General features: G+C 49.2%; 1 protein-coding gene, 3 long non-coding RNA genes and 2 other non-coding genes across 12 annotated transcripts; 1 reads left to right on the forward strand and 5 right to left on the reverse strand.

Moving 5' to 3' along the window:
* LOC103790310 (uncharacterized) lies at positions 1-13,495 on the reverse strand. Of its 2 annotated transcripts, none has more exons than XR_008479525.2 (6): positions 13,340-13,495; positions 10,882-10,961; positions 10,518-10,644; positions 9,437-9,541; positions 7,713-7,906; positions 1-2,489 (listed from the first exon to the last, which is right to left on the reverse strand). It is a non-coding gene; the product is annotated as an uncharacterized LOC103790310 (long non-coding RNA). The 2 variants fall into 2 exon arrangements; XR_008479524.2 differs by having other exon boundaries at positions 10,832-10,961.
* TRNAK-CUU (transfer RNA lysine (anticodon CUU)) lies at positions 10,162-10,234 on the reverse strand. Its single transcript has one exon. It is a non-coding gene; the product is annotated as a tRNA-Lys (tRNA).
* On the reverse strand, positions 10,704-10,775 carry TRNAA-UGC (transfer RNA alanine (anticodon UGC)). Its single transcript has one exon. It is a non-coding gene; the product is annotated as a tRNA-Ala (tRNA).
* On the forward strand, positions 11,426-24,724 carry TRIM7 (tripartite motif containing 7). 6 transcript variants are annotated; one of them, XM_078364827.1, is made up of 9 exons: positions 11,426-11,630; positions 12,249-12,953; positions 13,581-13,765; positions 13,869-13,964; positions 17,156-17,386; positions 18,701-18,723; positions 19,009-19,124; positions 19,580-19,615; positions 22,685-24,724. In XM_078364827.1, the coding sequence occupies exons 3-9, from the start codon at positions 13,592-13,594 to the stop codon at positions 23,194-23,196; spliced, it is 1,188 nt and encodes a 395-aa protein (XP_078220953.1). In that variant the 5' UTR covers positions 11,426-11,630; positions 12,249-12,953; positions 13,581-13,591; the 3' UTR covers positions 23,197-24,724. The 6 variants fall into 6 exon arrangements, with proteins under 6 accessions (XP_078220953.1, XP_078220952.1, XP_035146720.1 ...); XM_078364826.1 differs by having other exon boundaries at positions 13,654-13,765; XM_035290829.3 differs by lacking the exon at positions 13,581-13,765.
* LOC144581392 (uncharacterized) lies at positions 16,458-23,345 on the reverse strand. Its single transcript, XR_013532071.1, has 3 exons — positions 22,392-23,345; positions 17,130-17,543; positions 16,458-16,938 (listed from the first exon to the last, which is right to left on the reverse strand). It is a non-coding gene; the product is annotated as an uncharacterized LOC144581392 (long non-coding RNA).
* Positions 24,312-26,726, reverse strand: LOC128931321 (uncharacterized). Its single transcript, XR_008479522.2, has 2 exons — positions 26,630-26,726; positions 24,312-24,412 (listed from the first exon to the last, which is right to left on the reverse strand). It is a non-coding gene; the product is annotated as an uncharacterized LOC128931321 (long non-coding RNA).
* Between the last annotated feature and the right edge of the window lie 114 nt (positions 26,727-26,840).

Raw genomic sequence — 26,840 nt, forward strand, 5'->3', positions numbered from 1 at the left:
TTTCATTTTTAAAATTTTATTTATTTATTTTTTGAGACAGAGTGTCACTCTGTCACCAGGGGCCAGGTTGGAAAGCAGTGGTGCGATTTCCGCTTACTGCAACCTCTGCCTCCCGGGTTCAAGCAATTCTCCCTCGTAGCTGGGACTACAGGCCCGCACCACCACGCCCAGCTAATTTTTGCATTTTAGTGGAGACGGGGTTTCACTATGTTGGCCAAGATGGTCTCGATTTCTTGACCTAGTGATCCACCCACCTCGGCCTCCCGAAGTACTGGGATTACAGGCGTGAGCCACCGGGCCCAGCCTCATTTTTTGATTTTTACATTTACTATAATTTACATTTTAACAAAATATATTTAAATATCATGTTCTTTGAATGCATATTGCATTTTTAAATCCTGTCATTACTGTCTGTAAAGCACAAATCATGTGAAAATTAAAACCTCTGGCTGTCTTCCCTGGAAGAAAAGGAACCAATGTGGAAGCGTATCTGACGGCACATTTGCCTTTCCTCCTGTGATACTAGTTTTTTGTTTTGTTTGGTTTTGGTTTAACTGCCGGACGTGACTAGGGTACTCTTAGAGGTAACGCTTTACAGTTTGACAAACACCACAACTCAGGGCCACAAGAAGGCTGGTGTTCCGGGGAAGAATGGGTCTAAGAGCCCTGACTCAATTAGCTTATACTTAGATGCTGACAGTAAGACTTATAAAAATAATAGCACTCACTATCAGCATCTGTTTCTGTAGTGTAGTGGTTAGCACGTTTGCCTGACATACAAGGGTTCCCGGTTGGAAGCTGAGTGGAAACATAGAAGTCGTGTTTTCCTTCAAGCTCAAAAAGTTTTTTTCCTATTTTTCTAATTTCATTTATTTATTTACTATTTCATCTATTTCGTTTTTTGAGACGGAGTCTCGCTCTGTCGCCAGGCTGGAGTGAAGTGGCGCTGCAACCTCGGACTCCCAGGTTCAAGCAATTCTGCCTCATCCTACGGAGTAGCATACAGGAGCCCACCACCGTGCCCAACTTTTTTTTTTTTTTTAGTAGAGACAGGGTTTCACCATTTTGGTCATGTTGGTCTTCAACTCCTGATCTCGTGATCCACCCGCCTTGGCCTCCCAAAGTGCTGGGAGTACAGGCGTGAGCCACCACACCCAGCTTCAAAAAGGTTTTTTTTTTACTACAGATTCTATATGTATAAATGTTCACAAATTTTTATACTACACTTACAGACCAGCCAGATTCTTTTTCCTTTTTTTTTTGAGATAAAGTCTCGCTCTATCGCCAGGCTGGAGTGAGTACAGCTGCACGATCTCGGCTCACTGCAACCTCCGCCTCCCGAGTTCAAGCGATTCTCCTGCCTCAGCCACCCGAGTGGCTGAGACTACAGGTACGAGCCACCACGCCAAGCTAATTTTTGTATTTTTAGTAGAGACGGGGTTTCACCATGTTAGCCAGGATGATCTCCATCTCTTGACCTTGTGATCCGCCCGCCTTGGCTTCCCAAAGTGCTGGGATTAACCGGTGTGAGCCACCACTTCCAGACCAGCCAGATTTTTTAATCCATTGCCGATCAACTTCAACCGGTGTATTCCACGTCTACGTTTGGAATATTAGGGTGAGAAGTAAGTGGTCTTGCTGGTCATTATTAGGGCCTGCCTGCAAAGTCCCGGCGAATCAAATACAGCCAGCCACCGGGGTATGCTACGGAATGACAGATGAACGATTAAAACGTGCAAGAAGGCTCGGGTTGGAAATGCTTGGTCCAAGGTGTGCACCGGAAGGTCAATAGTGACGGCGATAACTACAACGTCCACCACACAGCAAGTTGTCTGCAGGTGTGGCCCTGGGCTTCCCTCAGAGGAACCTAACCATTCTGGGAAGGTTGTTTACAGATGAGGCCACAGGCATGGACAGATCACACGAAGCGATGGAACGTGTGAGATGGAGCTAAAGGACACGGAATGGAAAATAAACGGCACAGAGAAATTCAACTGAAATACAGGCGGAAAACTCGCGCAGGCTCGGACGGAGGACTGCTGGTGACTGCGTGAAAAGCGGAGTTCCAGTAAGTTTTAAGACAAAACCGAGTGGTGCAGACACCCACGCCTTGCGGCACTGCGCGGCGCTGCGCGGCGCTACGGGAGAGTATTGGCTCTCATCCCACTGCAGTGAGTGCGAGCGAGGCTGAGACTTTCCACCCCGTTGACTTCTCGCGCCTGCCCCCACCTCTTCTCCGCGGGACCGCCCCAGCGCCTCGCATCCATGTTGTCCGCTCCGGTTCCCGGCGTGTGTCCCCAGTGCAGGCCCGCCGGGAGTGGAGCGTGCCTCCCAGTGCAGGCCCGCCTGCAGCCCTGACAAGGCTTTTGTGTCCGTGGTGGCTGTGGAGGGCAGTCCCCAGTGGGCCTCTTCAGCGATTCCAGGGAAAAGGCAGCAAAGGCTTCAGGGAAGCAGCCGCGGCGGTTGTCGGGATCCCGAGTACAGCGCTCCTGGCCAGAGAGAAGCCTGGGTAAACCCACGTGCTGTGCGGCCCCTGCAGCACAGGCTGCTTCCCCGTGTGGAAAATGGGCTTCCACCTTTCTCACATCGCACCGGCACACTTGTGCGCGTGGCAGGGGACCAGCCACCTCTTTCCCAGAGTCCTCTGCTCAACTTGAAAGTCAAATAAATGCCACATCTAAGTGGCAAAGCAAGGGTCGGGTCTGTTAGCACGCTCTCATAGCCCCAGTTACTCGGAAACTGGGCCTAGGAGTTCGAGACCAGCCAAGCCAACATAGTGAGACTGCCCCCTCAACCCCCGCCCTGGCCCCATCTCTAGGGGGAAAAAATATTTTTAGTTAGCTAGGCACAGTGGTGCATATCTGTAGTTCCAGCTACTACCCTACGTCAAGGCTGCAGTGAGCTAAGATGGTGCCACTGCACTCCAGCCTGGGCACAGAGCCTGTAAAACAAAAACAGAAAAGGAAAGAAAAGTGGCAAAAACCAAAATTCTCTTTAACGTTTCATACATCTTAAATGCAGACAAAGCATAATAAAAGCAGAGTCCCGCGATGGCAAAACTTGTTGGGATAGCGTTAGCATAAAGTTCACAGAAAACATCAATGTCATGCCCATATCTTTATTACTGCTCTTTCACACTTAATGGTATACAGTCCCAGAATTTATGGATCAGAAAGTCCGGTAGCCAGCCCGGAACTTACAGACCCTATGCAGGAGAATTCTCCTGGAGTTCCCCTGCTGGCCCAACTTCTTCCTCCTCATCCCTTCTTCGCCGAGCCCCCCCTCGCATTCCCTCCATCATGTTTAACTGGTTTGAAGTGAGTCTGTACTTTGGTGCCTTCTGCACCCCTTCAAGCTGACCTCCTTGACTACCAGGATTCTGGGAGGCCAGGACCATCACTCAGTCCTTTGTCACTCTTCTATAAGTGTATTTTGCTCTGTGTCTCAGCCAACATAAAACAGTTCTCATTGGTCTTCCTTGTGGAGACAGTGAAGCAGATTCAAAGCAACATAATCAACATCAGCCAACTAGCCGTGCCGGGCAACAAGATGTACAGGAAACAATCTGTTTGAAGTCATATTTCGAATTACACTTTTAAAAATATTTAGAAACGGGCTGGGTGCAGTGGCTCATGCTTGTGATCCCAGTACTTTGGGAGGCTAAGGTGGGTGGATCACCTGAGGTCAGGAATTCATGACCAGCCTGACCGATATGGTGAAACACCATCTCTACTAAAACTACAAAAATAGCTGGGCATGGTGGTGCATACCTGTAATCCCAGCTACTTGGGAGGCTGAGGCATGAGAATCGCTTGAACCTGGAGGTGGAGGTTGTAGTGTATTTTATTATTTTTTTTGAGATAGAGTTTTGGGAGGATCCTTCGGGAGGACTCTGAGACCACACACCCCTCCATGTCTCTAAATATATATTTTATATATATATTTATAAAACATAATGTATATTTATAACTATTTATAAAAATATGATATGTATGTATTATATAAATAATAAATATATCATATATTCATATTATATATACTACATATATTTTAGAGACATGGAGTGGGTGGTGGCCTCAAAGGATCCTCCTGGAGGCCTCCCAAAGTTGATGGGGTTACAGGTCTCAGTCACTGTGGCTGGCCTTAGGTTACACAATGCCAACTTGTCATCATGTCTTTACAGCTTTCCTTAACTCATCTTGTTTCAGTTAACTGGAACTCAGTGCTATTACTCTCTTTTTGATGCTTGAATTGCAGCTGCTTGCTGGTGATGTCCCTTTACCATGGCCCTTTGTCCTTTCACCATTGTCCTGACAATTTGAAACCACCCATTTCCAAATTCTGCTTTGGCCTGTCCGTAATTTCTCTACCCTATGATGCAGAATATTCAGGAAGTTTGAGGTTTTTTTTTTTTTCCTTCAGTGAAGAGTAAAAGAAAAGAGCCACTCTGAGTGCCAGGACAGTGCATGGAGCCAAAGCACCTGGCTCCCTCACTTGCAGGTACCCTAGAAAAATAGTTTGAAGGAGGCGATTCACATTGAAGGTTCTATTTACTTGCAGCTGGAGTGCAAGGGCACTATCTCAGCTCACCTCAACCTCTGCCTCCTGTGTTCAAGCAATTCTTCTCCCTCAGCCTCCAGAGTAGCTGGGATTACAGGCATGTACCACCATGCCCCGATAATTTTGCAGTTTTAGTAGAGATGGGGTTTCTCTACTAAAAACAAAATTTTGTAATTTTTGTTTTGCCATGTTGGTCAGGCTGGTCTTGAACTCCCGACCTTAGGTGATTCACCCACCTCGGCCTCCCAAAGTGCTGGGATTACAGGTGTGAGCCACCATGCCCAGCCTGCTTTTTTTTTTTTTTTTTCCAAATAAACCCCAACATCATTTCCCTACCAAATTATCTACTTAGATTTTTAACCTCTCACTCAAAAGTAATTATAGGCCAGTCATGGTGGCTCTCACCTGTAATCCCAGCAGTTTGGGAGGCCGAGGTGAGTGGATTGCTTGAGCCCAGGAGTTTAAGAGCAGCGTGGGCAACATGGCAAAACAAAAATTACAAAATTATTTTTTCTCTTTTTTTCTATATTAAAATAGAAAATACATAATATTTTCTACAAAAATTAGCCAGGCATAGTGGCACATGCCTGTAATTCCAGCTACTCAGGAGTCTCAGGTGGAAGGATGACCTGGGCTCAGGAGGTGGAGATTGCAGTGAGCCAAGATAGCGCCATTGTACTCCAGCCTGGGTGACAGAGTATGACCTTGCCTCAAAATTTAGAGAGAATGGTGTAATGAAACTCCAAATATGCATCTCCCAGCTTCAACAGCTCTCACTCTCCCACCATTCCTGTTTTATACCTGTCTTCATCCATCTCAAACCCACTGCTCTTTTCTTTCTAATCCTTCCAGATCTCCTGGATGGTCCCTCTATAGTCACATCACTAACTCTCCCTTTCATTGTGACTGTTCTGATACTCTATAACCCTTTGAGGATTAGGGAATCATACTAACAGCTACAAATCTCGTAAATTAAGCCCTTAGTAGGGACTAGGCACTGTCCTTCTCTTTCTTTTCTTTTTCTTTCTTTTTTCTTTTATGAATCTAGAGTCTCCCTGTGTTGCTAGGACCGACCTTGAATTCTTGGGCTCAAGCAATCCAATCCTTCTGCCTCAGTTCTCCTGGGGTTACAGGCACACACCACCATTCTAGGCATTGTCCTATGTGCTGGGCATGCATTGATTCATTGCATCCTCACAAAGCAACCTGTGGTGTGCCTTGTTAAAATGACATTTCATTTATTCATTCATTTATATTACAGTAAAAAGGATAGATCAGGTCCCTGCCCTCCTGAAGTTCACTTTCTGACGGGCGATTTAAATAACAAACAACGGGCAGATGCAAAAACCACCTCAGAAAGTGATAGGGACTGTGACAAAATTAATGAGGGCAATCTGGTAGAGTGGCAGGTAAACAGAAGATGGCACTATAGAGATGGGCCAGGAAAGAGACAGCAGAACAGGTGACACTGAGTTGAGCCAGGAAAAGAGAAAGGCAACCTTTTAAAGATCTCAGAGAAGAGGCTTTTGGGAGAGGAAGTGGAGGAAGATCAAAGACCCTGAAGCAGGAGTGAGATTGATGTGTTCAAGAGGGAAGACTTTGGTTGTGGGGAGGTAAGGAGCCACAGTTAGACTTCCTTAAATATGCATTCTCATGACTCCATCCACACCATTTGCTGTTTTTGTTTTGCAAACAGATTGAAAAATTAGTGGAAGACATTGTATCTGCCATCTTATGGAACCCCCAGGCTAGTGAGGCACACAGTAGGGTCTCAGTGCAGGACTGTGAAAGACAGATAGATGAGTGCATAGTTTTATTCAGAAGATTTCAAATAAACAATACTCCCAGGATTTCTAAAAGTGCTATGGGTTAGTGGTTAAAGCAGGGAATCTGTAACAGCAAAGGAAGTTCGGATACCAGCTCTCTACTGCCAGCTGTGACCTAATCCCTCATTCTTCTGCCTCCTTGTCCATGCAATGAGGGTTCATAAATATAAAATTCATAATTATAATTTGAAACATATAAGAGAATATTACCAGTCTTAGCCATTCAGAATGCTTCTGTTTGATAGCCTTAGTTACTGAAGGAACCAGCGAAAGGGATTGTTCAAAAATCGATAGCTTTATAGAAAAAATAACAATATTTATAAGCTGAACTTAAAGCCTTCAGAAAAACTAGGACTTAACATTCACTACTCTAATAAACTGAATTTTAATCACAAAGCAAGCATGTATTCTTTTTTATATTCAAAAGCGTCCCCCCCTCACCCTTAGATATTAAACATCTCAAATGACAGTGATAAGCATGGACATTTCCCAGAATATCCTATGGCTGTACTCCAGTTGGTCCCAACACAGAATGGGACCTTTCTGGGTCAACTGGGCCATTCTGGGTCAACTTTTTGGCCACTCTTCCTTTTGCGGGCAGTCCTCCAGAATTAGATTGCTGTAGAACACCAGCATGTGACTGAGGCCTGCCTTTTACCTGAGGGACTTACACCTTTAATCCAATGTGATATGATAGAAACAGCAATGAAACAGTGGGGTGAGCATTTGATGGCAGGTGAGCCATCTCACCTGATGCTACCACAGAGATCCTAGAAGAAACATTTCCTCAAATTTAGTACAGAGAACCAGTGATTGGTAAAGAGACAGTGGAGTATTTTTAAACTGGTTAGAGTAGATAACAGCCATGAATATATTAAACCTGAAGACAATTTTCTGTTTGAAATGAGGTTTTTAAATAAAAACATTCAGAAATTGTTGATTAATAATTTACATATAAATTATATGAAATATTTTTGTAGCCCACTTCACAAAACATATCTGTGCTCTAATAATTTATACATGTTCCATATGACACCAAGGCCAAATGGAAAATGATCTATACATTTTATTTATTTCTTTTTTGAGACAAAATCTTGCTCTTGTCTCTCAGACTGGAGTGCAATGTCTCAATCTCGGCTCATTGCAGCTCACTGTGGCTCACTGCAACCTCTGCCTCCCTAGTTGAAGCAATTATCTGCTTCAATCTCCTGAGTAGCTGAGATTACAGGCAACTACCACCACATCCAGCTAATTTTTAGTCAAGATGGGGTTTCACCATGTTGGCCAGGCTGGTCTCGAACTTCTGACCTCAGGTGATCCACTCACCTCTGCCTCCCACAATGCCGGAATTACAGGCGTGAGCCACAGCATCTGGCCATACATTTTATTTCTTATGTCTGGTTGGATTCTTCCTGTCTAAGGAAGAAGATGTGCAGAGTAAGAAACAACTGAGCCATCCTTTCTAATGGTGTCCTGGCTTTGCAAGTGAAGAGAACATGATAGCCTCTTCAGAATCAGCGCTGAAAAGAGAAAAAACAGTGCTGTCATATAGAATTGGATTAAGAACTGTAAACAAAAGTTACACTGTACTCTGCAAAATCTTTTATCTGAGTACATTCCTGTGTGATGTAAAGCAGTGCGGGAGGGTCCTTCTCCCTATCAGGTGGCATCCCATAGGCCCTCCAAGGGGTATGTCCTGTAGGCAGCCAGTGAGGGACTCCAGCAACTTTAAATTGGGGAGTCACACATTTAATTTTGTCAAGGCAGCCCATTTTCCCCAAAACTGTGGAGAAACAGACAATCTCATTCATGGCTAGTGGAAGGTAATATCAAACGGTAGATTCTACAGTGGGGTGATGTACCTTTTTTCAAAATTACTTGCATGTAAACCTGCATGCGACAAATCTCACTTCTGGGAATTACCTCCACAGATAAAGTGCAAAAGTGCAAAATGACAATTGCTACATGCTTAACTGTAGCACTGATTGTAACAACAAAAAAAATTGGAAACAATATGAATGCCCATCCATAAGTGATCTCTTAAATAAAAGATGGTTCATCTACAGTGGAATATGGTGCAGCAGTAAAAAAAGATTGAAGACATTTTCTGTATCTTGAAATAGGAAGATCTTCAAAATATAACAATAATAAAACACAAAATTTTGTATAAAATACAGAAAAATAAAACTATGCTTGTACCAGCCAGGCATAGTGGCTCAAGCCTGTAATCTCAGCACTTTGGGAGGCTGAGGCAGGCGATCACTTAAGACCAGGAGTTCAAGACCAGCCTGACCAACAGGGTGCAACCTGGTTTCTACTAAAAACAGAAAAAATTAGCTGGGCATGGTGGCGCATGCCTGTCGTTCCAGCTACTCATGAGGCTGAGGCAGGAGAATCGCTTAAACATGGAGGGCAGAGGTTGTAGTTACCTGAGATTTCATCACTGCACTCCAACCAGGGCAACAGACTCTGTCAAAAAACAAAATAAACAAAAAGGCCAGGTGCAGGGGCACATGCCTGAAATCCCAACATTCTGGGAATCTGAGGCGGGTGGATCACCTGAGTTCAGGAGTTCGAGACCAGCCTGACCAATATGGTGAAACCCTTTCTCTACTAAAAATAGAAAAATTAGCCGCATGGTGGTGGGCGCCTGTAGTCTCAGCTACTGGGGAGGCTGAGGCAGGAGAATCACTTGAAAGCTGATTTTGTTGCGCAGCCTCTGTTGAAAATGGTGTGACACTTCTTCAAAAACTTAAACATACAAATGCCATATGACCAGTAATTTCACTTAGTGATGCATACTCAGAAAAAGAAAAAAAGAAAGAAAGAAAGAAAGAGGGAGAGAGAGAGAAAGAGAAAGAGAGAGAGAGAGAGAAAGAGAAAGAAAGAAAAGCAGCGGGCCGCGGTGGTTCACGCCTGTAATCCCAGCACTTTGGGAGGCCGAGGCGGGCAGATCACGAGGTCAAGAGATCGAGACCATCCTGGCCAACATGGTGAAACCCCGTCTCTACTAAAAAATACAAAAATTAGCTAGGTGTGGTGGTGCGCACCTGTAGTCCCAGCTGCTTGGGAGGCTGAGGCAGGAGAATTGCTTGAACTCCAGCGGCGGAGGTTGCAGTGAGGTGAGGTGGAGCCACTGCCCTCCAGCCTGGTGCCTGGCGACAAAGCAAGACTCTCTTTAAAAAAAAAGGAAGGAACCAAGTGTCCATTGGCAGATGAACTGATAATGTGGTATATATACATGCAATGGAGTGCTAATCAGCTTTAAAAGGAAGGAAATTTTGACACATGCTACAATATGGATGAATCTTGAAGACATTAAGTGAAATAAGACAGTTAAAAAATATTGCATGATTCATCTTATATGAGGTACCTAGAGAAAACAAATTCATAGAGACAGAAGGTAGAATGGTGGTTGCCAGGGCCTGTGGGCAGAGGGGAATGAGGAGTTAGTGTTGAATGGGTTTAGAATTTCAGCTTGGCAACATGAAAAAGGACTGGAGATGAATGCACAACGATGTGAATGTATTTAATGCTACAGAACTACACAGTTAAAAGGTGGTAAATTTTGTTGGGCATATTTTATCACAGTTTTTAAAACCCTAATTGTGTCACTAGATACACATCAGACAATGAACAGTTGAGCGCCCACAGGAGTATTGTACACACGGAAGCAGAAGACTTCAGAACAGATTATTTTCCTAAGAGTTGTTCAGCCAAATATATTTTTAGGTATAGCCAATAATCGCAGATTTAGGAGTAAAATAACCAGTTACGCCCAACGTGGGGCTCGAACCCACGACCCTGAGATTAAGAGTCTCATGCTCTACCGACTGAGCTAGCCGGGCACCTGATAATCGCCTCCAACAACTTTTTATTCTAGATAAGATTTGGCCTATATTCAACTACAGGTTTGAATTTGGATTTATTTGGAGTGTGATAAAACTACGAAAGTGTCTCGACTTCCGGGAAATTCAAACTCTGTCATCCGTTCAAACCTGACTGTCCCTCCCACTTATGTCTGTTTTCTGCTTCTACCCTACCAGCGACCAAGCCATTTTCTACCCGAGATGAAGTTCACGGCACGGAGATGGAAAAACAAGTACATCCTGACGCCACTAGAGTTCTCACCGTGTGGATTTTTAAACAGGAGGGAAGGACAATGAGTGGGGCCCAGAGGATGTCAGGGGCCGCCGCGGTCTTTCTTCACTCAGCAGACTCCAACCTCTGGGGCTTTTCCTGGCGCTCTGCAAAGGTGCTAGATTTCAAAATTTGAAAGGAAAATCGAAAACAGATATTGAAGGTGCAAAACTTTGCTGGAGATGCCGGGGATCGAACCCGGGGCCTCATACATGCAAAGCATGCGCTCTACCACTGAGCTACATCCCCACCCACACTGCAGATCCCTCCTGGATCATCCCTATTCGTTGCTTAGCTCAAGGCACCGGGAGTGGATGGCAACCAGTGTGAGCTGGATCTCAGCTGCTGCGAAAACCTGTTCCAGGGTCCTCTGCTGACTCCAGCGGATCTTGACCAAGGGATTCCAAGAGAGAGGAATTAGGCCCGGCTAAGCACCTGAGAGCAGCGGTGGAAAAAGGAGAGAAAATCATCAAGCAGGATGTAAAAAATGAACTGTGACCTGAACAAGAGAAGAGGTCCAGGCAGTAAAATACGGAATATTTGATTAACGTAATCCAGAATTGTAAAGTTTATTGCTCGGGAAGAAGAAAGAACTGGGACACAGGGGATGGGCCTACTTTTCACCGTGAACTGTGGCTCATCTTTGGAATTTTGAACCACGTTTAATTCAAGGAAACTTTACTGAGCTTGCCAAGAACTGCTCTAAAAACCGGATTCAGCTGTGAACAAACCTGGTACAGTCCCCCTTAAAGCTGACATTCCAGAGGAGATAGAGTGCAGGCACAGAGCCAGCCCTGAGTGGGGAGCGCGCTAAGAGGCGACTTTACACAGTGTTGTGCGTTCGGGGCGGGCTTCCTGGGCACAGTCGTTTGAAATAAGACCTGAATGAGGTGGGAGGGAGGATGAGGTGCAAGCGGCGGGAGAAAAGAGGTCCATGCAAGGGGAACAGCCAGCGCAGAGGCCACGCGGTTCAGGAACAGCAGGAAAGAAGGTCGGGGACACAGGGTCCTGGAAGGCGCTGAGTAGCGACCTCGGGAAGGAGGTAGCATCCAGGAGCAGATGAGATGTGGCGAGGCCTTTGGGTTAGAATCGCGGAAGTTCCAGGTGACATTGACAAGGGCGGTTTCTGAGGAGGGTGCAGGGGGAAAGCCTGACTCGAGTGGCCTCCAGAGTGAACCAGGAGAGAGGGCGTGGAAGTGAATAACACCCGCAGCTCTGCAGTGGGGCTGTGGAGACAGCTGGGGAACTGAGAGCGCTGTTGTTTGTTTCTTTGGGGTGGGGGGAATAATATTGAATAAAATTATAAATGTATTATTTGTCCAAATATTAAGAAGGGGGAGGACAGTCGCAGAAAAGGTAATGGAGTGGATACAAGGCCACGCTTGAGGGTGAGACAGGGCCAGGTTCCAGACTCTAAATTTAGCTCAGCACAGGGCCTGGGCGAACCTGCGCTAGGGGAACCTGACACCTTGGCTCGGGCGCCAGGCCCTTGCCACGGCGATGCTGCATCGGCCTTGGTCAGGAACAGGGAGTGGCGCCCGGCAGGGTTTGTGCGCACACCTGTCGCGGTCTGTTTCCCACGGCTGACTGGGTCAGGCTGGGGCGGCCTAGAGAGACTGAGGGACCGGGGCAACGGGAAGAGGCGGGGGCCGGTGGACCGCGCAGATGGGGGCTCAGGGCGCTGTCCGGCACTTAAATGGCCCTGTGCCTCCCTGCCCGCAGTCAACTTGGGCCTCGCCTCCCGGCTCTCCGCCCGGCGCGCCCTGGGCTCAAGTCTCTGCCTGTCAAGTAGCAACCCCGCCCTTCCTCTCCCAGTGGGCACTCGGCGGCCAGCCCGGACGTCGCGCTCCGACCCGCGTCCTGTGAGGTCCAGTGGCCGCCCGAGCGCGACCAGACCTAGGTGAGCTGAGAGCGCACATGGCTGCAGTGGGGCCGCGGACTGGCCCCGGTACCGGGGCCGAGGCTCTAGCACTGGCGGCAGAGCTGCAGGGCGAAGCGACGTGCTCTATTTGCCTAGAGCTCTTTCGCGAACCGGTGTCCGTCGAGTGCGGCCACAGTTTCTGCCGCGCCTGCATAGGGCGCTGCTGGGAGAGCCCGGGCGCCGGGGCTGTAGGGGCCGCGACCCTTGCGCCGCCATTTCCACTGCCCTGCCCTCAGTGCCGCGAGCCCGCGCGCCCCAGTCAGCTGCGGCCCAACCGGCAGCTGGCAGCAGTGGCCACGCTGCTGCGGCGCTTTAGCCTGCCCGCGGCCGCCCCGGGGGAGCACGGGTCCCAGACGGCAGCGGCTGCCCGGTGCGGGCAGCATGGCGAACCGCTCAAGCTCTACTGCCAGGACGACGGACGCGCCATCTGCGTGGTGTGCGACCGCGCCCGTGAGCACCGGGAACACGCCGTGCTACCGCTGGACGAGGCGGTGCAGGAGGCCAAGGTGAGCGCAGGCCCCACTTTCCCCTTCGGGTCCCCGGCTCCCTTGCCCGCGGTGCAGAGAACCGACTGGTAGTCAGGAGGCCTGGGTGAGCCCCTCCCTTCTTTCGCCTATTCCAGGAAGCCCCGGACTGGTTCCTGGGCTGAGCGCGGTTCTCTGTCACCCCTAACATCACCAATACCCCACCCCACCACCACTGCGTTTCCCTCTGAGCTAGACACTGGGCCACCTGCGAGACGCCCCCCACGGACTTGGCGATGTTCTTCCTGTGTGTTTGGAGCCTCTAGCCCGCAGCCTTCAGCCCGCGGGAAGTCTCCAGCACAGCCATGCAGCCGCTGCCCCGAATCTTATCCTTTTTCCCTGAAGCGAGCTCTGCTCAAAGTTCTCACCTCGTGGAAATGATTTGGAGGACCTCTCCAAGAGGTCCAGGGATGGGGCTCCTGGGTTAAGCAGCGCACCTAGAGCCGTCTGACTGTGCCAAGGCTGTCAATTCTGGGCGCCCTTCCTCTGCTATTTTCTCGCCGAGCCCGCGCGAGGATGTACGCAGGGGTGGGGGCGGGGTGGGGAGGCTTGGGTGGCAGTTCCCAGTCTCTCCTTGCTCACCTATCCTGCTCCAACTCTCCCACCCAGAGGGCTTCCAGATGGTGGGGCGGATAGCAGAGGAGACGACTAGAGGTAGGGCTGCTGGAGGATTGTGTTTCAGTCTGGCTGGTCCAGCAGATGCTCTTGGGGAAGCAAGATCCCGAGGCCTTCAGAGTCACCTCGAAGTGTGGCCTGCAGCCTGTAGAGATGACTTCTACCCGGCCTCTCCCTCAGTGAGCAGGGGCTTCCCCTTCTCCTGGCTGGCTCCAGGAAGGCACAGGTGGGGGTTTCCAGAATCCCCCCACCTTCCCACACCTTACATCCCTTCACCTGCAGGAGCTCTTGGAGTCCAGGCTGAGGGTGTTGAAGAAGGAACTGGAGGACTATGAGGTGTTCCGGTCCACGGAAAAGAAGGAGAGCAAGGAGCTCCTGGTGAGCCAGGCACCCTGTGGGGGACAACGGAGGCCCACTCAGCATTAGGACTTGGTGTCCGGTGTTAGAGTATGTGCTATGGAACCACAGAGTGGATTTCACAAAGATAATAGAGTGTATATTATATAGGATGACCATATAATTATTGTACAAACCAGAGCTTTTGAGAGTGAAAGGGAGTGCTAAAATAATTATTGCAAAACTACTGGCCTAAACTGGAACTGTCCTAGTGAATCAGAATGTACAGTCACTCTGATATTACATAACATACCAGTTAAGGCCTCTGGAAGCATCTTGTAGTAGAACACATTAATCTTTCTGAAGAGGAACATGAATATTCAGTAAGCGGGAATATTAATACAATAAAGAGCCTCAGATCAGTTCATGGCATGTTTTGTCAACAAGACAGTAGTGAAAAAATTTTCATTTTCAGAGATTTTGATTTGAAATTGAGGCTAAGGGAGAAACGGCTATAGGGTGTCAGAGCTGCTCCCTGGCTCTGGTAGAAGGAGGAAGTCTGGGGTCTTGGGTTCACAGTAGCCCCTGATGCACAGCTCAGGGTCTGTACTGGCACTCCTCCACCCGAAGTTGGAAGATATTTTATCTTTCTTAGAATAGAACAGGAAAGTGAAATGGGGCTCATTTTGGTGAAGATAGACAAACATGAATCACCAATGGTCATTTTCTACCTTGCAAATTCAGTTCCTAGTTCAGTAAATAGATGTTGAAAGAATGAATGGATCTACTAGGGCCTGTCAAGGCAGGGAATTGGAGGAAGATGAACTAGAGGACCCTCCTATCCTCAATGTCAGGAGGGATAGGGGAGACGCCTGGAGTTCAAACACCCTAAGATCAGTTCCATTCCCTCAACTACATCTGTTACGCCTGCGTCCAGTGTTCATCCCAGACCTTCCCATTCGATCACTTACTTCCCTCCATGAACTCACCCTCTAGACCTTCATCCCTCTTCCGCTGGAGATATAGTCCCAACACAGCTCTTCTGTCATTGGTTGACATCCATGAACCAGAGGGCCTTCGCAGGCATTGGTGGCAGTGGAGGTCTCTGATCTAACTCCCCAGGCCTTGCTTCACACCTTCCAACTCTGTCCTCTCCCAACATTCACCCATCCACCCCCACATTCATTTTTATTGTTTTGTTTTGCTTTGCTTTTAGAAGGGTCTCACTTTATCACTATGGCTAAAGTAGTTCAAGTGATTCCCCCCATTTCAGCCTCCTGAGTAGCTGGGACTACAGGTGTGCACCACTACACCTGGCTAATTTTTTATTTAGTTTTTGTAGAGTTGTGGTAGGGGGTGGTCTCCTATGTTGCCTAGGCTGGTCTGGAACTTGTGGACTCAAGCAATCCCCCTCCTCAGATTTCATCCCTCTCAGTCTCCCAAAATGCTGAGATTACAGGAGACTACATAAAGAATGAGTTCACCCATTCTTCACAGTTATAAAATACTTCTATGATTTACAATACTTGTGTCATTTACAATACCCTGCTTAATGAAACATCAGAGGTAGAGTCCAACTATCGCTGCAACATAAAAGGGAGAAGGAATATTCTTATTTGAAAATACTCCTACCCCAGGGGACATCTGGCAAAGTCTGGAGATTTTATATTTTTGGTTGTCAACAATGGGATAGGGATGCTATTGGCATTTGGTGGTAGAGGCCAGAAGGGCTGCTAAACATCCTGCAAGGCACAGGACAGCCTCCCATGACCAAGAAGTATCTGGCCCAAAGTGTCAACCGAGTTAAGGTGGGGAAACCCTGGTTTAGACTAGTATTTTGGCAAATACTGTTTCACTTATGTTATTTCTTTGCAAGGCAATATGATATAGCTGCCAGAAGCTCAGGCTCTGGGGTCTGGCTCCCTGGCCTAGAAGCCTGGCTTAACACTTTCTGGTGATGTGTCTGTCTTTGTCTTCTTACCTGTAAGACTCGAGGGGAAGTGTGCCCACCTCACTGGGCTGCTGTCAGGGCTGAGGGAGTTAATACCTATAAGGTGCTCAGGGCTACTGCAGCCTGCCTGGAAGCTGAAGGCAAGGTGAGGGCACTGTGGGACACCTGAACCCAGGTCTCCCAACTTCCTGGAATTCCCTTCCTCCACCCAGGAGTTTTCAAGGAAGAAGAACTTCCTGGTGGGACATACTGAGTACCACAAATGTGTTCACATAAAAAAATCAAGAGGTCAGGGAATGAGTCTGCATCTGAAAACTAAGGAGTAAAAAATCCCATATATGCCGTTAATGGAAAGAATAGAATATCCAGCTTGCACGTAGCATATTCTCACTTAGTTCCTTGGGGGTATGCTGCTACCTCTGGTCACTGGCATTGGATTTTTCTTCCTCCTTTCTACTTTCCTACATCTCCCAGGGTTTGTATTTTGAGCATTTGTTACCATTATAATTACTAAACAGGAAAGATCACCTTTAAAAAGAAGTAAAGTGAAGAGTGAAAGTTTGAGGGTGATAAAGTAAATGTGCTTGAGGAAGAAAAAGCAATCTCGGTTTAATCCTATGGTTGCCCCAGGAGGCACTAATTTATCCCTTCTGCCCCGTTTTGTTTTTTTTGAGACGGAGTCTTGCACTGCCTCCTGGGTTGGAGTTCAATGGCATGATCTCGGATCATTGCGACCTCCACCTCCTGCATTCAAGTGATTCTCCTGCCTCAGCCTCTTGAGTAGCTGGGATTACAGGCATGTGCCACCAGGCCCAGCTAATTTTGTATGTTTAGTAGAGATGGGGTTTTGCCATGTTGGTCAGGCTGGTCTCGAACTCCCGAACTCCGGTGATCCTCCAGCCTTGGCCTCTCAAAGTGCTGGGATTACTGGTGTAAGCCATCACACCTGGCCTCCCTTCTACTTTTCAAGTAAGGAATCTGCAGGTTGGCATAGTTGTAGGTAGAGTATGATGCTGCCTTGGTTTAGGTGGTGGAGCCCAGGTCCACAGGCATGTGCAGGCACATCTGTGGCAGGGGAGAGAAAAGCACATGCTGAGACTATAGCTTGTTTGGAGCTGGGACATTGAAAATAAAGCATGCACTATGCATAGATGGTGTGTCTCTGATCCCCCAGTAGTGACAGGGATGAAGCTTTGCCCCGTGAGATGACTCAGGTCCCTGGTCAAATGTTATATCTCCATGCCCAAGTCCCCTACCTCTCCAACTTCTCTTCCTGGGACAGAAGCAGATGGCAGCAGAGCAGGAGAAGGTGGGGGCAGAGTTCCAGGCACTGAGGGCCTTCCTAGTGGAGCAGGAGGGCCGGCTGCTGGGCCGCCTGGAGGAACTGTCCCAGGAGGTGACACAGAAGCAGAATGAGAACCTGGCCCAGCTCGGGAGTGAGATCACCCAGCTGTCCAAGCTCAGCAGCCAGATCCAGGAGACAGCTCAAAAGCCTGATCTTGATTTTCTCCAGGTGAGTCTTGCTAAGCGAGGAGCTTGAGTCATTTATCCTAAGGTATCAGGACCCACAGCTAGAGAACAGTGTCAGTCCTGAGGGTTAGGAGAATCACATGATCTGGAGCTGAAGGGGGACTGGCAAGAAGTCCCCTGATTTTCCTGGGTTTGGAGATCTAGAGAGATATGATAAAACTTTCTTGACTATGAGCCACAATGTATATCATATTTCCGAATCATATGCTCGAGACAAAAGTCTCAGAAAACAATACTCACCTTTGCTACATGTATACACTTTGCTGTTTTCTATTCTATTTCACTAAAAAGCAAAATAGTTATAAACCACTAGACAAACTTCACAAACTACAGATGGGTTAAGAACAGTCATTACTGGGCCGAGTGAGCAATTGGTGCATAAGGGCTGTGACCTCCCTCAGGTGGTTTTCAGGATATAGGCAGCACTGGGTCCATGGGATATCTCCACTGATGATTCTGTAATAAAGAAAGCAGCCAGGCATAGTGGCTTATCCCTCTAATTCCAGCACTTTGTGAGGCTGAGGCAGGAGGATTGTTTGAGGCCATGAGTTTGAGACCAACCTGGACAACATATCAAGACCCCGTCTCTACAGAAAATTTAAAAATTAGGAGCCTGTAGTCCCAGTTACATGAGAGGTTGAGGCAGGAAGATTGGTTGAGCCCAGGATTTTGAGGCTGCAGTGAGCCATGATCATGCCACTGCACTCCAGCCTGGATGATAGAGTGAGATCCTGTCTCTAAAAAACAGAAAACCGGCTGGCGCGGTGGCTCACACCTGTAATCCCAGCACTTTGGGAGGCCAAGGTGGGCAGATCACAAGTTTAGGAGATCAAGACCATTCTGGCCAACATGGTGAAACCCCGTTTCTACTAAAAATACAAAAATTAGCTGAACATGGTGGCTCACACCTGTAGTCCCAGCTACTTGGGAGGCTGAGGCAGGAGAATCACTTGAACCTGGGAGGTAGAGGTTGCAGTGAGCTGAAATCACACCATTGCACTCCAGCCTGGGTGACAGAGGGAGACTCTGCCTCAAAACAAAAAAAAAAAAAAAAAAAAAAGATAGAAAGCATGTGAAGAGCTGTGGCAAAGGGTGAGGGGTTCACTGTGTGGATGAGACACCCTGCAGCCAGTAGCCACTGGAAGCTGCTGTCGACTGGAGTCCACGCAGCCACTGAGGTGTGGCACACCTACTTATTGCTTACATCTTGGAGGCACAGCAAGGGACAAGCTTTGTTTCCCAAAGACGAATGGAGTTTACCTGATGCTGATTTGGTTTCCTCTATCTTTCCTTCCAGGAATTCAAAAGCACGCTGAGCAGGTGAGTGACCTCACAGCTCCTGGGGCCTAAGTTGCCTCTTCCGTTTTCACTGAGCCTTCTCTTTTTTCCCCACCCCCTGAGTTCTCACCTCCTGATCCCCCCACCTGCTTGCCCAGGGACCTTCCAAGACAAATGTTTGCCTGCCTGGCCATGGGTTTTTCTGAATGAGGTCTGGCTCTTCCTTTTCTACCTCTTTTTGCCAAGAAGACCTTGCCATCCCAATTTTCATAGCCTGTGGGAGCAAAACGGTGCACATGGGCCCTCCTCAGAGCCCCTGTCCTGCAGGTGCAGCAATGTGCCTGGCCCCAAGCCAACCACAGTCTCTTCTGAGATGAAGAATAAAGTCTGGAATGTTTCCCTCAAGACCTTTGTCTTAAAAGGGCTGCTGAAGAAGTTCAAAGGTAGGGGCCTGGGTACTGAGCGGGGCCACATAGTGTGGTAGAGGCTCAGGGGTCCCTGGGTGTGCTTTCCAGAAGCTGTGTGTTGAAATAGAAGATGGCTGTGCCATGGCTAGATTGGTGTAGGTGCTGTGGCGGCAAATCCAGTCAGGCCCCCTCCTCAGGCCACACAGCTTCCCATGGAGACAGACGGGTAAAAGGGTGCTGCTAGGGGTACTGGGGGTAGGAAGACGGCTGTGTGGGGAAAGCTCAGCTCAGAGCCACTCAGGTAGAGCTAGAATGCTTGGGCATTGGCCCCCCGCCCCTCAGCCCCCGTGCTTGGCCCTGTGCCTGCACATTCATTCTTGGCCTCAGGAGTCTCAGGAATGAGTGAGTCAGTTGGGCTATAAAGAGCTGGTGACCTTGCCATAGAATCTCCCATGTTGCTCATGCAACCCTGTTTTGTTTCTCCTCCTCAGAGGACCTTCGGGGAGAGCTGGAGAAAGAGGAGAAAGGTAGGGATGGTGCTATGATGGCAAGTATGGACTGTTTGCCACATGGAGAACCTACTCCCTGCTGGTGACCATCTCAGGGTTTTGCATATGGTCGGTTCCTTCCACCAACCCAACTCGGCAACCCTGTCCCTCTGTCCCCTACCCCTCCCTGTCCTTGCCTGGGAACTCTGACACACTCAGATGGCAGTGGGGCCTGTTGGCCCAAATGCTGCAGGCCGGTTAGGAGCAGGAATGCTCCATACCTCGAGACATTCAGACTGAGGAAGGCAGCTCGGCCACTTGGTCAAGCCGCTCCCCAGTCCCCACTCCAAGAGAGATGGAACCTCTCCTAGAGATGGGGTGTATACAGAGGACCAGAAAAGCAACGGAAGGCTGAAGGCTGGAAGGAATATGGTTCTTACTCTTGCAGAGCTCCAGAGTATTTGGGATCCAGCATTCAGGGGAGCGGAGTGGAGGGCACATATTCCTGTGCTGATGTCTGAGCTAAGTCAGAATGTGTCTGGGTGACACCTAAAGCACCTGAGTGAGACCAGGCCCTCCTCTACTCAGAGCCCTGCCGCAGCCCCTCTAACTTAGTACAGGTCAAAGCCCTCATGGTGGCCTCAAGGCCCTAAGGGATCGGGCCTCACTACACACCCCTGCTACTCCATGCAGCTACACATCCTGCTTGCTGCTCCTTAAGTGTACCAAGCACACACCCATCTCGGGGCCTTGGCACTGCAAGGCTCCCCGGCCTCAGCTCCTTACCTGGAACATGCTTTCCCCAGCCAGTCACATGGCTTGCTTCCTCACCTTCTTTTTTGTTTTTGTTTTTGAGATGGAGTGTCACTCTGTTGCCAGGCTGGAGTGCAGTGGCACAATCTTGGCTCACTGCAACCTGACTCCCTGGTTCAAGCGATTCTCCTGCCTCAGCCTCCCAAATAGCTGGGATTATAGGCATATGCCACCATGCCCAGCTAATTTTTGTATTTTTAGTAGAGATGGGATTTCACCATGTTGGCCAGGATGGTTTTGATCTCCTGACCTTGTAATCCTCTTGCCTGGGTCTCCCAAAGTGCTGAGATTACAGGTGTGAGCCACCGCGTTCGGCCTTCCTCACCTTCTTTATATCTGTCTGCTCGATGCCCCTTTTCAGTGAGGGTCTTCCCTGGCCACTCTGGTTGAAATTACAGCCTGTTCTTCTGGTCCCTCATATCTGCTATGTTTATCATCTATCCTCAATCCTTTTCCTTCAGGAAGGAAGCTGGAGGCAGGCAGAACTACTCTGATACTCTGTGGTATCCCCAGGGCCTGGAAGGTAGTAGTGCTCACAATAAGCGTACATATTTTCACTTTTTTTTGGAGACAAAGTATTGCTTTGTTGCTGAGGGTGGAGTGCAGTAGAACTGCAGCCTCAACCTCCGAAGCTCAAGCAATCCTCTCTCCTCAGCCCCCTTGAGCAGCTGGGACTACAGGAGCACACCACCATGCTTGCTAAATTTTCTATTTTTTGTGGAAATGGGGTCTCACTATATTGCTTAGGCTGGTCTCCAACACCTGGGCTCAAGCTGTATTCCCACCTCTGCTTCCCAAAGTGCTGGGATTACAGGCATGAGCCTCTGCACCTGGCCTTAACTTTTTATCATGGAAAATTTCAAACATACTCAAAAGTAGAGAGAAGAGCATAAAGAATGTTACATACCCATCTCTCACCTTCAGCAGTGGTCAATTAGTGGCCATAGCTTCCATAGACACTGCTATCCACTTCTCATGGGATTCTTTTATTTTCTGAGACAGAGTCTTGCTCTAGAGTGAGATCCTGGAGTGCAGTGGCCTGATCTCTGCTCACTGCAACCTCTGCCTCCTGGGTTTAAATGACCCTCATGCCTCAGCCTCTCAAACAGCTGGAATTACAGGCACAGGACACCATGCTGGGCTAATTTTTGTATTTTTAGTAGAGAAAATACAAAACAAGGTTTCCGCCATGTTGGCCAAGCTTGTCCCAAACTCCTGATCTCAAGTGATCAAGCAGCCTCAGTCTCCCGAAGTGCTGGTATTGCAGCCATGAGCCACCTCATCTAGCTTCCGCTGTATAATAATAATAATTTATTTTTTTTTTTGAGATAGTCTTGCTTTGTCGCCAGGCTGGAGTGCAGTGGCACAATCTCAGCTCACTGCAACCTCTGCCTCCCGGGTTCAAGCGATTTTCCTGTCTCAGCCTCCTGAGTAGCTGGGACAACAGGCATGTGCCACCATGCCCAGCTAATTTTTGTAATTTTAGTAGAGACAGTGTTTCACCAGGTTGGCCAGGTTGGTCTTGATCTCCTGACATTGTGCTCTGCCTGCCTCAGCCTCCCACAGTGCTGGGATTACAGGCGTGAGCCACCATGCCCAGCCTATTATTATTTTTATTTTTAAGACAGGAGTCTTGCTCTGTCGCCCAGGCTGGAGTGCAGCCTGGGCTGCTCACCGCAATCTCCACCTTCTGGGTTTAAGCGGTTTTCCTGCCTTAGCCTCCAGAGTAGCTGGGACTACAGGTACATGTCATCACACCCAGCTAACTTTTATATTTTTAGTAGAGACAGGGTTTTGCCATTTTGGCCAGGCAGGTCTCGAACTCCTGACCTTAGGTGTTCCGCCCCCTTGGCTTCCCAAAACACTGGGATTACAGGCACGAGTCAAGGTGCCTGGCCCCACTGTATTAAAGCACATCAGAGACAACATACTATTGCCATAAATATTTCAGTCTCTAAAGAAACAGATTTTGTAAAACATAACCATAAAGCAGTCATCATACCTGGAGAGATTGATTCTTTCCAATGTCTAGCATTCAGATTTGTTTGAATTGGGGTTCAAATCAGGCTCATACATTCCATTTGTTTGATTTCATTAAGTACTTGTTGAGTGGTGCGGGAGGAGGGAAGCAAAATAGCTGGGAGGCAGAGAGTGGGGGTTGGTTGGGCCTTGGCGCTGGATGCTGGGAGGATTCTCGAGGGAATGGCAGGCAGGTTGCAAAGCAGGGATGGGCGCGGCCCTGCAAAGACTGTGCCAAGCCTTCATGTGGACATTTCTCCCTGTCTCTGCCTGCAGTGGAGCTCACCTTGGATCCCGACACGGCCAACCCGCGCCTCATCCTCTCTCTGGATCTTAAGAGTGTGCGTCTAGGCGAGCGGGCCCAGGACCTGCCCAACCATCCCCGCCGCTTCGACACCAACACCCGCGTCCTGGCGTCCTGCGGCTTCTCCTCAGGCCGGCATCACTGGGAGGTGGAGGTGGGCTCTAAGGACGGCTGGGCTTTCGGCGTGGCCAGGGAGAGCGTGCGCCGAAAGGGCCTCACGCCCTTCACTCCCGAGGAGGGCGTCTGGGCCCTGCAGCTCAACGGCGGCCAGTACTGGGCCGTGACCAGCCCCAAGAGGTCGCCCCTCAGCTGCGGGCACCTGTCCCGTGTGCGGGTGGCCCTGGACCTGGAGGTGGGAGCCGTGTCTTTCTACGCCGTGGAGGACATGCGCCACCTCTACACCTTCCGCGTCAACTTCCAGGAGCGCGTGTTCCCGCTTTTCTCTGTCTGCTCCACAGGCACCTACTTGCGAATCTGGCCTTGAGGGGCACTGCTGGGGAGCTCCTGTCTCTCGGCTGCCGGTGGGAAGGGATATCGCCTCCCCAGAGCTCCCTGGTCCATCTTGGGTCTGCCCTCCCTGCTCCAGACCCTGGTTGCTATAGACACAACCCTGAGGCAGGAGACTGTGACTACGGCCAACTGAGCAGGGGAAGAGAGACTTTGGACGCGTGGGTGTTCCTTTCCTGAGGTCACATGTGGATTTGGCCAGAGCCCTCAGGAGGTGGAGGCCGGTGAGGTCAGGAGCCCAGCTCTCCAAAGGGCTTCTGTCCTGACTGGAAAGCGAGTGACTCTCTAAAAAAATGTCAAAGCCAGTCCTGCTGTTTCCTGTTGCCAGGGTACAGGTCTGGGCACCGGCCAGCCAGGTTTGTTATTATGGCTGCCGCTTTCTGGATAGCTGCCAGCTCTACCTTGAGAGGTTGTGGGACCTCTGGATCCAGCTGGCCTGACAGGTCATCTACTCAGGGAGGAGCCCTGTGTCCCCAGCTCAGAGGACAGTCTAGGCCAGAACTGGAAGGAGGTCCTTGGACCGTCTGTGAGAGAGAAGCCCAGGACAACAGCCAATGGGTATCACAGCTCTCCAGCACTCTTAGCCGGAAGATACAGAGTGATTGGTGCGCCCTGACCAAAGCAACAATCAGCATGTGCTCTCCACAAACACCTGACTCCCCACTTGCCAGTGCCAAAGTATAAACACTTCTGGGATAAGGAGATCAAAGCTTCTGAAACTTTATTTTTTCTTTCAATTTTTTATTTTGTGACAGGGTCTCACTCTATCACCAGGATGGAATGCAGTGACAAGATCTCAGCTCACTGCAACCTTCCGCCTCACGGGTTCAAGTGATTCTCCTGCCTCAGCCTCCTGAGTAGTTGGGATTACAGGTTCCTGTCACCCCGCCCACCTAATTTTTGTATTTTTAGTAGAGATGGGATTTCACCATGTTGGCTATAATGGTCTTGATCTCTTCACCTCGTGATCTGCCTTCCTCGGCCTCCCAAAATGCTGGGATTAAAGGCATGAACCACTGTATCCAGCCTCTTTTTAACTGTGTTTTTTGAGACTGGGTCTTGCGATGTTTCCCAGGCTGGTCTTGAACTCCTGGCCTCAAGTGATCTTCCAGTCTCCATCTCCTTAAGGGCTGGGATTACAGGTGTGAGCCACTGTACCCGAACTGTTTTTTGTTGTTTTTGCTTCTGGAACTCTGAAACACAAAACACAACACGGTACTTACAATTTTAAAGATGCAGCCAGTTCTGAACAACGCACAAAGAACACGAACATGATCCTGACAGACTCTTTCAGGAAACTGCCAACAGCAGAGCACCCTGGTGTCAAGACCTTCTCAGCCTATGCCCTGGAGGGGATTCCACTGGCCAGCCTCAGCCCTTGTCTACTTGTTCTCCAGCTTCTGGATAGCTGGGCTTCTGGAAGGGTGGCAGTGGGCTGCTCCCTGCTAAGTGCTCCCCTGGGAAGGGGGTGGGGAGATGAAAATGAAGACTATGAGCTGTCTTTATAGTTGGCTTGGCTCATTTTCTACTCCCTAGATCTGAGTGCAAGAGCATAAGTTTGAGCCAGGGTTTCTGCCAGAGTGAATAAGTATGCATGTTTATATGTAGGAGAAGTGTGTGTTTATTTATATCTCACCTTTCGTGTGTGTGTGTGTGTGTGTGTGTGTGTGTGTGTATTTTGGAGAGAGCATTTATGAGCATGGCATAAGGTTCAAGTATTGCAAACAGACCCAAGTCAGTTTGGTCATATTCTGTTGTTGATTTGTTTTTAAATATTAACCTCCTTCTATTTAGGCAAGGGCCACAGGCTTCTTTCCTCACTACCTGGCTACCAGACTGGATGAACAGAATACCAGGCTCAGATCTAATTCTGTTCACACAGGTTATTTAGACAGATGTGCTGGCAAGCAGGGACAATGACAGTTGAATTGCCCTGTGTCATGGAGCTTCAGTGCTCTGTCTCTGAGATGCTTCAAGCTCACTTTGCATATAGGGTTCTCGAGGGGCAGGCATGACACTATCCCAAAGGCAGGACCAGTTGACACAGCACCAGATAATCAGAATGCTGTATCCTCTGGCTGAGGACAGGACCGATTAAAAGTCCTGGCTACAGAAGCATTCCAGAGAGTAAATCCTATGTCCTGCTTATACATGCAGGGCAGCTCTAAAACCTGGTAGCCAATTCTGGCATTTGAATACCTCTGATTTCCATAAGGAAAACCAATCTCTAATACTCATTTCCTAACTAAATCACCTATTGTTACAGTTAAGCCCTAATGTTATCTGGCTTGCATGGCTTTTTGATTAAGTATCATAATTCCCTTTGTACCGTCCAATAAATGTGCTGGGCATCAGAACGCATTACAGGTCCCAGAAGGTGCAATGTCTGGTGGAGGCACCACATAAGGGTCAGGTCTAGGGACTGGGAGTAGCTGTCCACATGTGTATTTTCAGTTTTTGTGTTCATGAGTGTAATCGTGTGTCTATCAGAGTGTGTGTTTGCAGAATAACTACATATGTATCTATATATCTGAAGAAATGTAAACAACAGTTACTGTAACAATTGCATGTAGAAAGGAAGAGATGTTCTTTCTTGGTCACCAGGGCACTGCAGTAACTTGGATGTCAGGATGCTGGTGTGAGGACATGTGTATGCATATCCCTCTCCTATACTCTGGGCGTCATAAACTCAAGACATCTCTGGGTCTGTGAGAACAACTGGCCTAACTTGGGCCCTTCTTATCCACCCATTAGTCCCAGCTGCTGAGCCATAAGCCCAGGTCTCTGCCATCAGAACCTCACCAGGCCCCTCAGCATCCAGACTCGGGGGAATCTAGGGGCCTGCCTCTGGCCTGGCTGCCCAGTGATCTAAGTCAGCCGGCTGTGCAGGGAGCATAGGGCAGGCTGGGCCACCAGGCCAAGGTCCACTTTCTATACCCACCAATTTCTGTGCTTTGCCAGGCTGGGCCCTCATCCTTTTCCCTTTCCTCTACCCCGTGGCCCTTTAGGGACCCTGACAGAACAGTTCCTTCACTGTGCCCTAAAAGCTGCCTTTTCCAAATTCATTCAAATGTGAGGCAGGGACTAGCACCCACCTGCAACCCTACCGAGACCCTTCTGTCCCAGCGTCTCCAAACACCTAGCCGTCTCGATTCCCCGCTTCCCCACACCCCCTCGGCATCCACCTCCAGAGGCCCCCACAGCTCCCCTACTACCAGCTTGCTCCAGGTCGAGCCCTAACTGCTCGGACCTGGACTCTCTGCATGCGTGCTCACACCCTTCCCTTACTTTTCCATAGCCCTGACCTCTGGCCCAGTATCCTCATGCACAGCAAGCTGCAAAGCGTGCTCTCCAATCCGCGCGCCCCTCCCCACCCCCCCGCCACGCCCAAGGCCGAGGACGCTTCTCACCGCACTGAGCTCCGCCGGGACCGGACAGCTCCTGCCCGCGCCCACACCCTAGCCCAACGTCAGCCCTGTCTTCGCGGAGCTTTCTCCGGGAACTAACGCCGGGGGAGGAGCTTGGGTCCAGCCGCCACCAAACTCGGCCGGGGTTCGGCGGACTGCGGCTGCGCGACGCCGGCGATAGAGTCAATTACTTATGCGCGAAAACACGATCCCC

This window comes from Callithrix jacchus, chromosome 2, assembly GCF_049354715.1.
Source record: "Callithrix jacchus isolate 240 chromosome 2, calJac240_pri, whole genome shotgun sequence".
Classification (NCBI taxonomy): Eukaryota; Metazoa; Chordata; class Mammalia; order Primates; family Cebidae; genus Callithrix; species Callithrix jacchus.